We start from the raw sequence: 15088 nt of genomic DNA, 5'->3' as shown, positions 1-15088 counted from the left end.
AGGTGGAGATAACACTCAGAATGAAAGAAAGTGATAAAGAAATAGGGGAGCATGAGAGTACTGTATCACATGCAAAATATGAAATAGTTATTGAAAGAAATTGAAAAGCTTAGTTAAAGCCTGAAACAAATAATAATTTCACATATTCATGTATTTCACACTAGATGTAATCAGTTAAATATTTCTTAACTCAACCATTTTGATCACCAGAGCATTCCAGTACTATTGAGGAAGTATGTCTGCTATTCCATGTTCTTCTGGGATCCTGCTATCTAAAAGAGGAACTACCTCCTGTACTTCTGACTGCCAACCAGGATTCTGCCCTTGAATCCCAAGTGTTCATAGATGGAGCTAATACTTCTCTCTTCTATAATGTAGTCTTTATCAGAGGCAGCCCACTAGATAAGAATGAGCCAGGATAAGAATAACACAGTATTCTGCCTTGGCTATAACCAGAAGAATTCCTCTGAACCACGCAATAAGAACTTCCTTTGGCGTCCCCAGCTCTGGTAAAGGGGAAACATTATAAAAATTACTGTCAACTCCTGTTAGAGCCAATAAAAAGCCAATGGTTTTTGTGTTTCCTACTTGACATTGGAAGTTGATTTTCCCGGCCACACACTATTGTTTCTTCAAAAGCTTCCAGCATCTTTTCCTTACAAGATTTACACTTTGAAGCTCTGAGTTCTAATTGTTAGTGTATATATTCTGCTTGATATTATTTGATGTGTTTTGGTCAGCTTTTTTGTTACTGTGACCAAAAAGACCTAACAATAACAATTAGAGGAGGAAAAGTTTATCTTGGGCCTTATGGTTTGAGAGGTCTTAGTCCATAGGTGGCCAGGAGAGCTCAAGCTGAGGCAGAACATCATGACAGAAGGGTGTGATGGAGGAAAGCAGGTCAGGACATGGCCACCAAGAAGCAGAGAGAGAGAGTTCTCCTCACCAGGACAAAATGTAAACCCAGAGGCACAGCCCCAATGATCCACCTCCTTCAGCCACACCCTACCTGCTTTCAGTTACCATTAAATTAATTCCCTATCCAGGAATTAATTCACTGATAGCATTAAGGCTGTAATAACCCAATCATTTTACCTCTACATCTTCCTTCATTGTCTCACATTATTTGCTTTGGGGGGATACCACATCTAAATCACAACAATAACTATTATACATGGTGAATATTTTATTGTAGAGTAGGAAGCTGTGCTACAGAATCTTAGAAGTCTGGCTCATAATTGTGCTGCTTATTAACTGTAAAATTAGGAATTTCATTTAACTTATTAGGAAATTTATTTTCTCTAGATGTTAATTACCTATTTTTTTCATGAAAGTTAAATTATTATGTATAAAGCAGTTAGCATAGTGCCCAGAACTTAGTGTATTGAGTACCAAATCTTTTCCATAAGACTTAATGAGGGTAATCCAGAGGGGCAGTGCTCTTAGGTCTCTGTTTGAGGGGCTAGGGCATAGTTTTGGTTACTAGTAGTTATTCTTTTCCACTAGATGGTGCTGGGGAGTGAGTGAATTTGCTTTTAGTTAGATCTACTATAAGCAAACTGGTCACAGAAAAACAGATATTTATAGTGGAAGAAACGTTTTTTTTAATGATGAAATTAGAGACAACAAACTTTTAAGGGTTGAAGGTGAGATAAAGGAGGGGGAAAAGATTTAAAGCATTGTACCCACTCTAGCATTTATTTATTAAGTGGTAGATAGAGGCTATGAAGTGAAAATGTTCATAATTACCATAAAGAAATGAACTGAGGATAAAAAGAATGGAAATAACAATATCAAAGGTTCCAAATTGAAATCTTGATGTTGTGAAATCTTGATGCCCTTTTAAATTTATATCAGAGGTGTTGCTGATTAAAATCCTCTTGGATGTGGGAATCTTAGAACAATCCAAGAAAGAAATTTATGTTCACACTAATAAACTTGTTTATACTTATTACAGCCAAATATACAAACATTAAGATGTTACTTTCCTTTCTATTAAATGAATTTTATAATACCTTCTGGAATGTGTAGAAGCATCCTACATGGACATATTAGGGTTTTCTTTTCTTTAGTACCAGGTATTGAACCCAGGGGTGCTTAACTACTAAGCCACATCCTCACCTCTTTTTTTTTTTTTTTTTTTTTTAAGTTTTATTGATTTTATTTTTTTTAAATACATGACAGCAGAGTGCATTACAGTTCTTATTACACATATAGAGTACAATTTTTCATATCTTTGTATATAGAGTATGTTCATGCCAATTTATGCCTTTATACATGTACTTTTTGCATTACAATTCTTATTACACATATATACCACAATTTTTCATATCTATATGTTGACACCCAATTCGAGTCTTCATACATGTACTTTGGATAATGATGTCCATCATATTCCACCGCCCTTGTTAATTCCCTGCCTTCTCCCTTTCCCTCCCACCCCCTGCCCTATCTAGAATTCATGTAATCCTCCCATTCTCCTCCCTACCCCACTATGAGTCAGCCTCCTTATATCAGGGAAAACACATTTGTTTTCTTTGGGATTGGCTAACTTGCTTAGCATTATCTTCTCCAAGGCCATCCATTTGCCTGCAAATGCCATGATTTTATTCTCTTTTAATGCTGAGTAAAATTCCATTGTGTATATATGCCATCCCTTTTCTATACCTTTTTTAGAGGCAAGGTCTCACTGAGTTGCTTAGGGCCTCACTAAGTTTCTGAGGCTGACTTTGAACTCACAATCCTCCTGCCTCAGCCTCAGTGAGTCACTGGGATTACAGGTGTATGCTACTGTGCTCAGCTAAGGTTTTCATTTTTGTTTTATAGTATACTCTCTTGATTAGTGTTTGGTGCTATTATGGTTGAGGTTGCAGAGGTAATTCCACTTTTAGATTTTCTTTATCTCCCAGTATTCCAGCATTTACATTCAGAACAGTTGATCCTATTAAGTAATGCAAACTCTGTAGCTGAAGAAGTGTAAGAAACTTTGGGCCAATAAAATTGGGGTTTTTATAGTAGACGTCTGAGGTCCCTAAAAATAGCCCATATAGGAAGGTTCAGACTGTGCTTTTGTGAATTAAAGGTTCTGAGAAGTCCTATAATATACAAATTCTGTATAATTTCAATATTATTTCCCAAGAATTTGTAGCCATGGGTTCCCTGAAACTCCCATACTGCACGAGTTAGAAAACAAATCCATTATTACCTTCAGAACATTGCAAACTGATAACTGGCTGTAAATAATCTTTGAATGTTAGATCACTCTTTTTGTTAGACAGTAGCTGTAAAAATATTTTGAGGACTTTTTTATAATAATACAAAAAGATGAAATACTCAAAACTTTAAATTTCTCATGAAGTTCATTCACATTTTCCTTGAATAAACAGAGTGTGATAATGTGTTGTACTATTTTGAATATAGACTTCAGATTGGTATGTTCAAAGATACATTTGTAGGACTCCCAAGTACTTTTACATGGGAGAAATTTTATTAATTTATTAATTTTCTAAAGAAAATTAAAATATTCTCTAAATAATTTAAAGTAATTTAGAAATATTTGTGATAGCTTGGTGATATTTTATTAAAATTGGATATGAAATTAGTTTTATGCTATTCAATTATAAGTATATTCTGTAAAATTTGAATCTTCTTTGGTAATACCAAACTGAGAATAAACATAATAATAATTATAACTTTTTTAAAATTTTTTAAAATAAATGACAGGATCCACCTCAGGAAGACAGTATGAAGAGCAGAGATCTCCAAAAACTAAGCATTTCAAGGTATGAAAATTCTTCAACATTAAAATAATACATGTTTTCTTCTGTAGGTCACTTTGGGTAGGTACCTGGATTTCTGTTTTGATTCAACCTTAAAAACACAGCAAATAGATATTATTTTGATGCTGAATTTAACCTCTGATCACAATATACTTATAAAAACATTTTAACTTTCACTTAACTGCAGCCTTGACCTTAAGTGGTAGAAAGGTGCACATTATGATATCTTAGACAAAGCTTCTGAACATTAAATAATATTTTGGATCTGATTTTAAGGAACTAGCTTTGTGAAAGTATTCTGTAATAAACCCTGTTTTTTGAACATGAGAAATTACACATTTCTATTTATAGTAATATCCCTTTATCTTAAGGGTAGTCTTGGACAATGTTCGTCTTTGGAATAGCATAAAGTTTAAGAGAGTTATTCCCCCTTAGGTTTAGAACAGAAGTAACTATCAGAGTTGATGCACTTCAGCCCTTTTTTTCCCTCAAATACTTACCATTTTTACGTAAGTAACTTCTTTGTTTTAAATTAATAATTTTTGTTCCTATTATGTTAGGAAGGCCTCTCTACATGGGTATCTTCCATCCAATGAAAAATACTGATTTGACTTCAGTGTTCAGTTATTTGGATTTCAGAGTTTAGTGATTTAAATAAAATATGAATTGTCTCAGATCTATTACTGTTAAAAATTTGCTTGAGAGAAATGATCAACTAAGGAAAACAGGAAATCAGGAGAAGGCACTTCTGTAAAGTGAGAGCAATAAATATTTCGTTTTTGTGGACTGGCCATGTAGTCATTCTGCTGGAACTATTCACTTCTGCTATCGGAACAGCATTTCGATTCTGTCTTCAAATTTTATTTATTTTTGCAGTAAGGAAGTTTTCCTTTTTAATAATGTATCTAGTACAGTGTCCATGTAAACTTTTCCTTAGAAGTTATCTTCTTTGTCAGAGTTACCTTTTCTCTGATCAACTTGTGTTTCCCCTTATTAATTGTGTTGTATTTATCATTTTTATCAAGCCACTTCAAATCATTTCTGAAAAGAAGCAGGGAACCAATAAACACATTGATTATAGTAGCTTAAATAAATGGGGCTATATAAAAACAATATATTAGGTATACATAGTATAGAAGAGGATTTCTGCTTCCACTTGGGGATTACATAATTTGGATCATATCCACTGAGAATAACTTAAAAAGCTGACTACCTCCAAAAAAATATTTCTTTGAAGGCTTCAGATAACTATCAAGATAGTGAAGAATCTCTATGACAGGATTTGCAGGAGTTTGAAGGTCCAAGAAAGTGAGTAGTTTTTGAGGCTATGGAGGTAGCTATAATTATGGCATCAAAGAATAGCCTTCAGCTCTCAAGCCCAGTATCAATTCAGAGGATCAGCTGAGAGAAACAGTTTTTAGAAAGAATTGCCTTACATTCATTCTGAAAGTTGTTTTGTGTTAAAACAATACCAAGAGTATGATATGTTAAATAAATGTGCAATTAGAATAAATGCTCATGGCTCTCCCCTTAGTACTCAAATACACTTTTATGTGTGTGTTTTTTCTTCAAATTAGTTTGCATTTAACTTAGTGGGCACTATGAAATACAAAACTGGTTAGGTTTCTCCCTTCTGATTAGCAACTAAAGAACCTAACCAAAGTTTTGACCTAACTTTGGTAAACAAAAGTTATATCATGTATTCTCATGTTAGCCTCATTCCCACATGTATTTTGTCTTTTGTTTTTCCTTCATTTCATCATTTATACCTATTTCCAGTATGTATTCCTGTGTTTTTATTAATCTTCATAAGTTACTTTATCCTCTTTTAAGTGAAACAATTCAGATGCTAAATTTACTAATTAGAGAAAAAGTATATAGGAATATATCCATAAAAATATTAACTAAAAGCTTAGATTTTTTTTTTTTTTTTCAGTTTTAGGTGGACACAATATCTTTATTTTATTTTTATGTGGTGCCGAGAATCGAACCCAGTGCCCCACGCATGCCAGGCGAGCATGCTACCACTTGAGCCACATCCCCAGCTCCAAAAAGCTTAGATTTTTTTAGGATTTTTTTTTTTTCAGTTATTAAGAAAATCCTCTTTTTTCAAATTTTTTTTTAATTCCTCTATATATTCCCAGGCAAAGGAAGGCACTATAATATTTTCTTAAGACATATTGACCCTTTTGATTTCTGGTGGCCTTTTATATGGTACTCATTATATTAAAAACAATTTTTTTTTTTTACAGTAACAGCCCTGTCAGAAATTTAGCTGGTGCCCTGTTTCAGTGTCAGCTTTAGGTTGATAATTTAGGTTTTAAAACCATATCTCTGTATGGAGTTACTGTCTTTCTTTTGCTCATCATCTGTAAACTTATATTATAGAGCTAGCTATGTTATAGATGATATTAAAATATAAATTGCTGGTTCAGAATATATGGATTAGTGTTTTTCATCCTCTTCTGTGTTTCTTTAGTGAACATGCAATTTTGTGTTAAGCATTTTAAAAATATGGAATAAAACACAATAGAACATATAAGAGTGTAAAATGATTTCTATTCCTTGCAGTCAAAAATGTTTGAAAGACACTATGGGGGAATCAAAGTTGGTAAAATATACACTTTTTAATTCTCTAGCTTTCAGTTAAAAATATAATTTTTGGAAATTAAATTAAGGAAATTTTCAAAAGCTAAAGAAAAAATTTGTATGATATAAGTACAAACTTAACTCGTTAAGTAGGTTTTTCTTATATAGGAATATTTATTTCTATATTAAATAAATGCATATATAGTATCAGTTAAGAAGACTGGATTTTTACACAATTTTATTTTACAATCAGGACTGTAACCAGTTCTTGAGATGCAGACAAGCAAGTTTCATAACATTTAAAAGTCAGAGGTGTGAAGTATCATTCTGGGCTGAGAAGACTGTATTGGCAATTAACTTATTATAGGTGCTTGGCGAGTGGATGATGAGGATATGAGAAATGCTACCCCCAAAATGCAGTGATCAGTCATTAGACTGGACAGGTAAAAAGAGTTTTGAAAAGCAACATAGTTTTACTTAAATATATAATTGAATCTGTTTTCCTCATGTACACAATTAAGTTTACCCAGTTTGCCAAGTTGGTATGTATATATAATATAATTATACATATTATATAATATAATTATATAATGTATATAGAATAAATGCTCAATATATCTTATTTTTGTTTGGTGATGACACCCAGGGCCTTGCACATGCTGGGCAAGCACTGTAGTAATTTAGCTACATTCCCAGCCTTTTTTAGAAGTTTTTATTTTGAAACAGGGTCTTACAGTTGCCTGGCCTAATGACTTTGAATTTAGAATCCTCCTGCTACAATCTCCCATGTAGCTGGGATTATAGGCATGTGTGTCCACACCCAGCTCAATCTACTATTTTTTAGATTCTCGTTTGGGTTGCTTTATTGTCACATACCAGTATTCAAGCAGTTACCAAAGATCTTCATAGACAACTGTAAATATTAATAGGATTTTGCTTGTATGTCATTCAAAGCAAAACTAGAATGATGTGACATGCAATTTACTATGAATAGTCTCACAACTACCTAGATAAAATACCTAATAATTCACCGGGGTTAGTTGGAACCCTGCTAAAAATTTGAGAGATAACAACTTGGCTTTTCTAATCAATTAATGGTTTAAACACTTTGTTCAAGTTAATAGAATTAAAAATAAAATTTTAAACAGTTTGAAGACTATAGCACTTTAATATTAACAGTAGGTAGCACTAACTGCGATTACTTTGTTATCCACAAGAGGGAGAGCTTATATTTAGAAATGGTCTTCAATTTTTTGTAACTATAGGTTTCAGTTCAGGTGACATGAAGGGCAAAAGACAAAATGATGACGTGTGTTAATCATGGTGACCCAGTATTCAACTCTATCTAATTTTTAAGCAGTCTTAATTAAATTGAGTTTAAAAATATGTATTAGATGCTATTTTGTTATCACCCTTATATTTGTTTCTATGCCTACCTGTTTTGAATTATTAGATGTGCTTGGTATTTCAATACCCTAACACTATCATGGGTGTTTTCTCCAAGTCACGTATTCATTTACCATGTCATATCAATAGTAAACTGTTCTTAAACTGTTTTATTGATATCCTGACTCTGTGCATGAATTAGCACATGTGCAGTGATTATACCAAGTGCTTTATAATGTGAAAACATACCAAATGCCCAGAATTGAACCAAGGAATCAACAGTTCTCTTCATACTGTCTCCTGTGTAAAACATTAATTGTAGCAAACATCTCAGACATTTACTGGTTAAGAAGTGGTTAACTAATTTTTGTAAAGTAAATATTTCATGCCTTTCAAAAATCTGCAAAAAGTCATGTCTTTTTTCAGTGCACGAAAGGTTATCCAGTGACGTTCATGACATATTTTTCTGCAAAGCAGTACAAAGTTTATTATAGTCTAAGTAGAATGAGAATATTTTAATAGAAAAGGTATTTAACCTTACACAATTCAAAATAATTGATATATTTGTTGATTCTCTAACTAGGATATTAAATTTAGATTTTAATGGGCATTGCCTTGAAGTTTAAGTTTTGTATATGGCCAGGCAAAAATTAAAGCAAGAGGTGACATGTTTGCTTAGCTTGATTTCCTTACTACTAAAATTGTACTGTATCTCTCAGATGCAATATGGTTGTTCGGATGCTATGAGATCAGCTATTTTTGTACTTAATATTTATGTGTTCTTGTACAATGAAGTGAGAATATGTGCTGAAGATTTCAGTCTATTTAGTTTACAATTAAAAATTTAAGAAAGTTATGACTATCAAGTAAGAATATTTAATGGAAAATAAAACCTTTAAAAATTAGATTTAAAATAATTTATATTTCCTCAGATAATTGAGATAAAATACTTTTAATGATAAAAATTTTGAAATTTTTATTTGTTTCATATAATCCTCCTTTTGTAGATTCTTCTTCCTTATGAGGAAATCATCTGGCTCTTCATGTCTTATGCTGTCATGTCACATTGATTTAGAACCAACAGTATGAGACAACTCAGTCAAACATAAAGAATGTAATGTGTGAAACCTAAATTTTATTTTAATGTGGACTTGGGTATATATTTAGCAGTTGATACATCATTTCAATTTACAATGTCAAAATAATTAAAAGATAAATACATGTATATATGATTATAACTTTATTCTTGATCAGATTTACAAATAAGCATATTCCTTATTACTTATAAATCATATTAACACCAGTGCACATTATAGACTGTAATAAAATATCAGTTCTGAAACCAGTAAGAAAATGTGGTGGTTAGAATACTTCTTTTTTTAAATTTTCTGTTTAATGCATACAATTAATTGCTAGAAATTAAGAGGATGATGTTTTTCTTACATCTTTTCATATACAATATCCTAATTATCTTTCAGTTGTTTAATTTACATCATCACAGAACTGACAGGAGCAGAAATATAGATCTGCTTGCTTCTGTTTTAAAGTTACTCCTTCTTGTTAATGAAAAGAATGAATACTAACTTCTTTAAAAAAATTATTTCAGTGATAATATGCAACATGCATACTGGGAACTAAAGAGAGAAATGTCCAATTTACATCTGGTGACTCAAGTACAAGCTGAACTACTACGAAAACTGAAAACCCCAACTGCAATCAAGAAAGGCAAGTTACTATTTACCGGAAACTACTCATTCCAGCTAAACTGCTTGAAGAATAGCTAGCCATCGTATCTTATCAAAATCTCATCAAATGAGTTTGATAAGTCATGGTATATTTAGTGTGTTCACAGCCTACCCATTCTCTGCTTTGGCTTCAGTCTCATACTGGTCAACTTCACACATAAAGGTGTTGCTGATGTGTTTTTTCTTCAGTACTGTATTCTTTTCCCCTTGTGGCTTTTCTCAGCCAAGTGTTGCTTATGTGTATAAGGCTGAGGTGTTAAGTTTGCTCTAGTTGACCTTTTACCGCAACTACTTCATATATATTTTTTTTAAAAGCCCAAAAGCAATTTTTCATTCCAGTGCTACAGAATGTACCAGAGTCCTGGCTTTTCATGTTGTTTGTTTTCAAAACAATAACTGATTCATTATTTATTTGCATTTTTTATAAACTGAATGTTTCTTTCTTATAAGAATAGCTTATTAGATGGGAGGCTAAGTGCTTCACCGCATCCCCTTCAACCAAAAATTTTCATTGCTTTGCCTTTCATATTTAACTGTTTGACCAATTAAACTTTTTTGAGTTTTATGTTAGGTAGTTTGCCAAAACTATTCTTAATACCATGGAGAAAAATCAGTGCATTTGTGCCTAGTATTACATAATAGTATTATTTCAAAAAAGTAGTGTTCTATAAATTGAATATTACTTTTTAAAGGAATGAAATGAGACTTTAAAAAAAATAATCAACACCTAATTTAAAATTGCTATTTGCATTTTCATTGTCTTGAGAGAACTGTATTTCATAAGTAAGTTTTCCTCAGGAGTGTTTCTTAGTGAAGGAAAATGTTACATATTGGGAAGAAAAATTGAATTCAGAATTCCTTTTAGTTCAGGAGAGCTGGTTACTTAAGAATGAAGGGAAAATAATATGGTGTTCTGTGGTCTATGAAAAACTACAAGTAGAGGGTAGAAATAATTGAAAAACTACAAGTAGAGGGTAGAAATAATACCTTTCTTTAAAGGGACACAATAATTTTGCAGTGAGTTTTTAGTGTGGTTCTTTGTTCACATAGTAAATATTAACTCCGAAGAATAATAAAGGAGCAGAGCTTAGTAGTAGTTTATCTGTTGTTCCTTCTTAGCTGGTTGATGATATATCTTCTTGATGCTTGGGACTATAAATTCACCAGCATATTTCCTTATACAGTGGCAGGCATAAAGTCACCACTCCTTACCATAGAGCTCATTGTTTTTGAGGAGTGGGCAGAAATAAGACTATAGATCACTGAGGTTTGTCCCCCCCCCCCTTTTTTCTGACCTATATAGTACCTCTGTCCAGAAGCTGAACACTGTTAATTCTATTGTTTCTCCCCCACACCCCCATTCATCTTCCTAAGAAAAAAGACAATGAGCTTATTTTATAATGTGGTTCTGTTTGTCCTAAACTACGTAGAGTAAATCCTTAGTTGCAATTGGCCATCTTTGGGCTAAATATACATTTATCTTTTAACCTTGATAAGTTGAGTTAGAAATAGAGGGGAAGCCCATATTACCAATTGCTGGCTGTGGCCAAATAGGGTCTTTTTCTTAAGTCATTATTGCATGTATATGAAACATTTTTTTTCCTTTTTTAAAAAGATTTGACCTGTATTGTGACCACAGCAGAATTCACAGTTGCTCTTATAGGTTTATTAATAAGAAATAGAATTAATTTGCAACTTTTATTTTAACTGCTTTATCTATAAAAAGCCTTTAAATGTATATTAAAACTTCATTTGGTTCCTAACAATTAAAAATAGAATTATTTCTGAAAAAAAAAAAAACACTATTGGAATATCCATGGAGAAAAACCTTGAATAAGCAAAGGAATATTATATTTAACTAAAACTTAAGAACAGCTTTCTCAGTCCCCACTTGCACACAAATGATCTACAAGCCTTCAACTAGTCACATTAATGGCCTAGAACAGGATCTTTATTTGTATCTTGAAAATGTGAATTTCATTATCATTTCTAGGATTTAGCAAGACTAATGAAGTATTATATTTTATGATCACAAATGCCATGAAAATGGACATTTATTTAGCCTGTGCTTTCTTTTTAGCCTGCACACCAATAGGATGCATGGAAGACCTTGGGAAAGAAGGAGCGAAACTGCACTTGACAAATTTCACTGCAACATACAAAAGACATCCCCCTCTGTCACCAAATGGCAAAGCTCTCTGTCATACTACATCTTCTCCTTTACCAGGAGATATAAAGGTTTTATCAGAGAAAGCACTTCTCCAATCATGGACAGATAATGAGAGATCCATTCCTACTGATGGTACAGACTTTCAGGAACACAACTCTTACGGCAGAAATTCTCTGGAAGATAATTCTTGGGTATTCCCAAGCCCTCCTAAATCAAGTGAGACAGCATTTGGGGAAACTAAAAGTAAAACTTTGCCTTTACCCAACCTACCACCATTGCATTACTTGGATCATCATAATCAAAACTGCCTTTATAAGAATTAATTCTGAAGAGATTCATGATTTGATCATGAGGACACTGTCTCTCCCAGTGGTTCTCCAAGGAAGTTATTTAACAAACTGAAAGTGGGCTTTGATTAAAATTTTGCAGAGTTCTTCAGTATATACATTCAAACACACTGTACGATATTATGTAGTTGATTTTCTAGTATGAAAGAAGAGTACCTCCAGCTCCATATTCTAAGAATCGGATATGTGCTACTGTACTAATTTATAAACTTAAGGTGTTTCAAAAAGACAATTCTACCTTTGATAACAATTGTAAAATTTTGCCTCGCAGATAAGGGAACTGGATATTTTTAGACATGGTTTTATGAAGTGTGTGAAAGGCCTAGACATCTATCCATAAAAATAAAAGGAAGCCTTGAATACAGGGAAAAAACCATGTTCACTGGTTCAGATATGCATAAAGGAGCAAATGGCAATGCAAATAAGTTAATATTCTATTGACTTTATGATGCATAGAGATAAGAAATATCATAATGGAATAAAAATGACTAGGTCATTATATCTCTATGGTATTGTGTTTTAGACATTAAGATTTAAATAATCATACTTTAGAATTGCAATTTGAATTCTAAGACTTGAAATGACCATTGAAGCCAGCTCTGTCCCAGTACATTCAAGTCCTAAATGGATAAAAAGATGAAATAGTTACAAACTATGTGGTATGTGAATAAACTATTATAACCTTATACACCATTCAATTAGAAGTAGAAAGAGCATCTTTAAAGTTTTGAGTCTAATCTGTCCCTCTGGTGGTCCATAATGAAAATTTAAATGTGTATAACTGTATAGTCATTTTCTTCAAAGGGAATATTGCTGCTTGTTGTATAAAGCAGTTTATAAATTATTAGACTTTGTTTTGAAATGTAGTACTTGAGAAAGTGATTTTTGAATTACAAAATTTCACTCTAGAAATAAATTTTCTGCTGCATTGATATTGTACAATCATGAAATATCCCCAAACTCATTCTAACAGGTCATTTGTAAATAAGTGAGGAAATAACAAAGGTGGCTTCACAGGAAAATTGACCTGAATTCTTTCAGGATAGAAATATTAATAATAGTAATAATATTTTACTTGGTTCATACACCTTTTGCCTAGGATACAGTGTTTCATGTAGGAAGGACTTTATCCTTTTTGATAGACAGTTCATATATCTTAAATTCAAAAGAGTATCACAGATCTTTTCCATATTATTGAATAGCATACACAATGTTCACCATTCTTTTTGTCTTTCTATTATCTTACTCACTTATTCAAGCTTGTCTGTGATTAATGGAATTGAAGTCAGATGCTGGAATTTATTCTGACCAGCGAACACAGCTGACTCAAGGGAGTACAGTCTTCTGCCAAGTAATAGAACAAAACCCAATATGCATAAAACAAATATAAGATTCCAGGCTTTAGCTGAAGGAAGCAACTACCTGTGTAATAACAAAGCAGCATAAACTATTTCTCATGTGGCTGCATAGGCTGTATATTATCTCTAATCTCTAATGTGGCTTACTGGTTTGCCTTTTCTAAAACCATAATTGGAAATTTCCCTTCGTAAAGTCAGTCAGTCTTACGAGATAATGGCTTGATTAATGTTTTGAACAATGCCAAGAAATTGTTTAATTAAAATTATATTTGTTTGAAATGGAAGTGGATGTGAAATAATGTCCTTGCTTATATACTACAAGGTCTGGTACTGATTGTTAGTTGTTAATTTGATTCGTATAACAGACATTTGTCTTGTTAAATTGACTTTGAGTGGAGAAAATTCCCTCCAAAAGACAGTGATGATAGCAATCAAACAGGTATGCTATTCTTACTAAAGTCTAATGCACATTTAGCACTTAAACTATTAAGAACAGTCATTGAATTACTTCTTACTAAAGTCTTATGCACATTTAACACTTAAACTATTAAGAATATCAGGATGTTCTTAATAGTTTAAGTGTTAAATGTGCATAAGACTTTAGTAAGAAGAATTAATCAAAAATATTTTACCCACAGAAAATTTTAAGTATATCATCTATTCTCATTAAGATTCAAAAAGAAATGATAAAATTGGCCCATCTGTGGCTTACGATCTTTTTAAAATGGAAACTTTTATGTAGATCTCTTATAATAACTAAACACTCCAAAAATTTTAGATTTCTTTTTGTAAGAACCGAGTTCAGCACATCTATAACCCAACAATATAAAGAGAACACAAATAATTTTAAAAAAGCTACATTTCCTTCCTCTTATTAGCTTGAGGTAGAATTTATTTCTCTGAAAGGAAGATTCTTTTATTGACTATCTGCCAAAATGGAACTGAATTCACATGTAGAGTAGTGACATACCTATGTGAAACATTAGCAAATAAATAGTAAATTCATTGAATCATGTGGAGGAAAGTTATAATCTTTATCCGGAAAAGGTAAATTTTAAAGGGTAACATCCTATGAATTGTCACGTACAGACAGAATATAAACAAAGGTACCAGTAAGCAAGCAAAGTACAACTGCCTCAGTCCAATAAGTAGACTTGAGTGTGGTGAGGCATGAATAAAGTCTCCAATGAATGGTTCATTTTTGCTATGAGAAAGAAGGATGAGTATACTGTATAATTTGTCTAGCACCTATGGAGGATGTGACATCTATATAAGCTAATTTTCCACATAAAATTGAAGTTGTCTTTGTGCAACGCCCTGGATTTGATCCCCAACACCAACAAAAACAAAAATTTGAAGTTGGCTACTTTAATTTTCATTAAAATAGTCACAGACTGTATATTTCTTCCAGCCTCTGTAATGTTTTGCCTTTTCTCCATTTGAGTCATTTAAAAAAAAGAAAAAGAATGACAGTCCTGTACTTTAGGAAATGTACCAGTATCAGAAGGTGAACAGAGGAATATAGGCTTATTAGCCCCTATTCTGTGTGGACTCCAGATTTTGATATTTGCTTTATTTTTGTCTGTTCTACTAATCTCCCTCCTTTTGATCTGTGGCCTGGGAAAAGTGTAGTTCCTTTGTATTTCAAATAAGAGTAAAATCATTTTTTGAGTGGTTAACTCAAGAGTATGAGTAAAGTGGGAACTTGAACATC

General features: G+C 32.4%; 1 protein-coding gene across 2 annotated transcripts in view; it reads left to right on the top strand.

The window, feature by feature from the left end:
* Azi2 (5-azacytidine induced 2) overlaps positions 1–15088 on the top strand; it is a 27989-nt gene extending 12901 nt beyond the window's left edge. For both annotated transcript variants that reach the window (XM_071619604.1, XM_027932371.2), the window contains exons 6-8: positions 3724–3782; positions 9361–9479; positions 11580–15088. In XM_071619604.1, the coding sequence (XP_071475705.1) occupies positions 3724–3782; positions 9361–9479; positions 11580–11992 (591 nt within the window). In that variant the 3' untranslated portion in view covers positions 11993–15088. The remainder of the gene's footprint in view (positions 1–3723; positions 3783–9360; positions 9480–11579) is intronic.

The sequence above is a fragment of the Marmota flaviventris genome, chromosome 1, assembly GCF_047511675.1.
Source record: "Marmota flaviventris isolate mMarFla1 chromosome 1, mMarFla1.hap1, whole genome shotgun sequence".
Classification (NCBI taxonomy): domain Eukaryota; kingdom Metazoa; phylum Chordata; class Mammalia; order Rodentia; family Sciuridae; genus Marmota; species Marmota flaviventris.
This window is presented reverse-complemented; position numbering and strand designations above follow the sequence as displayed.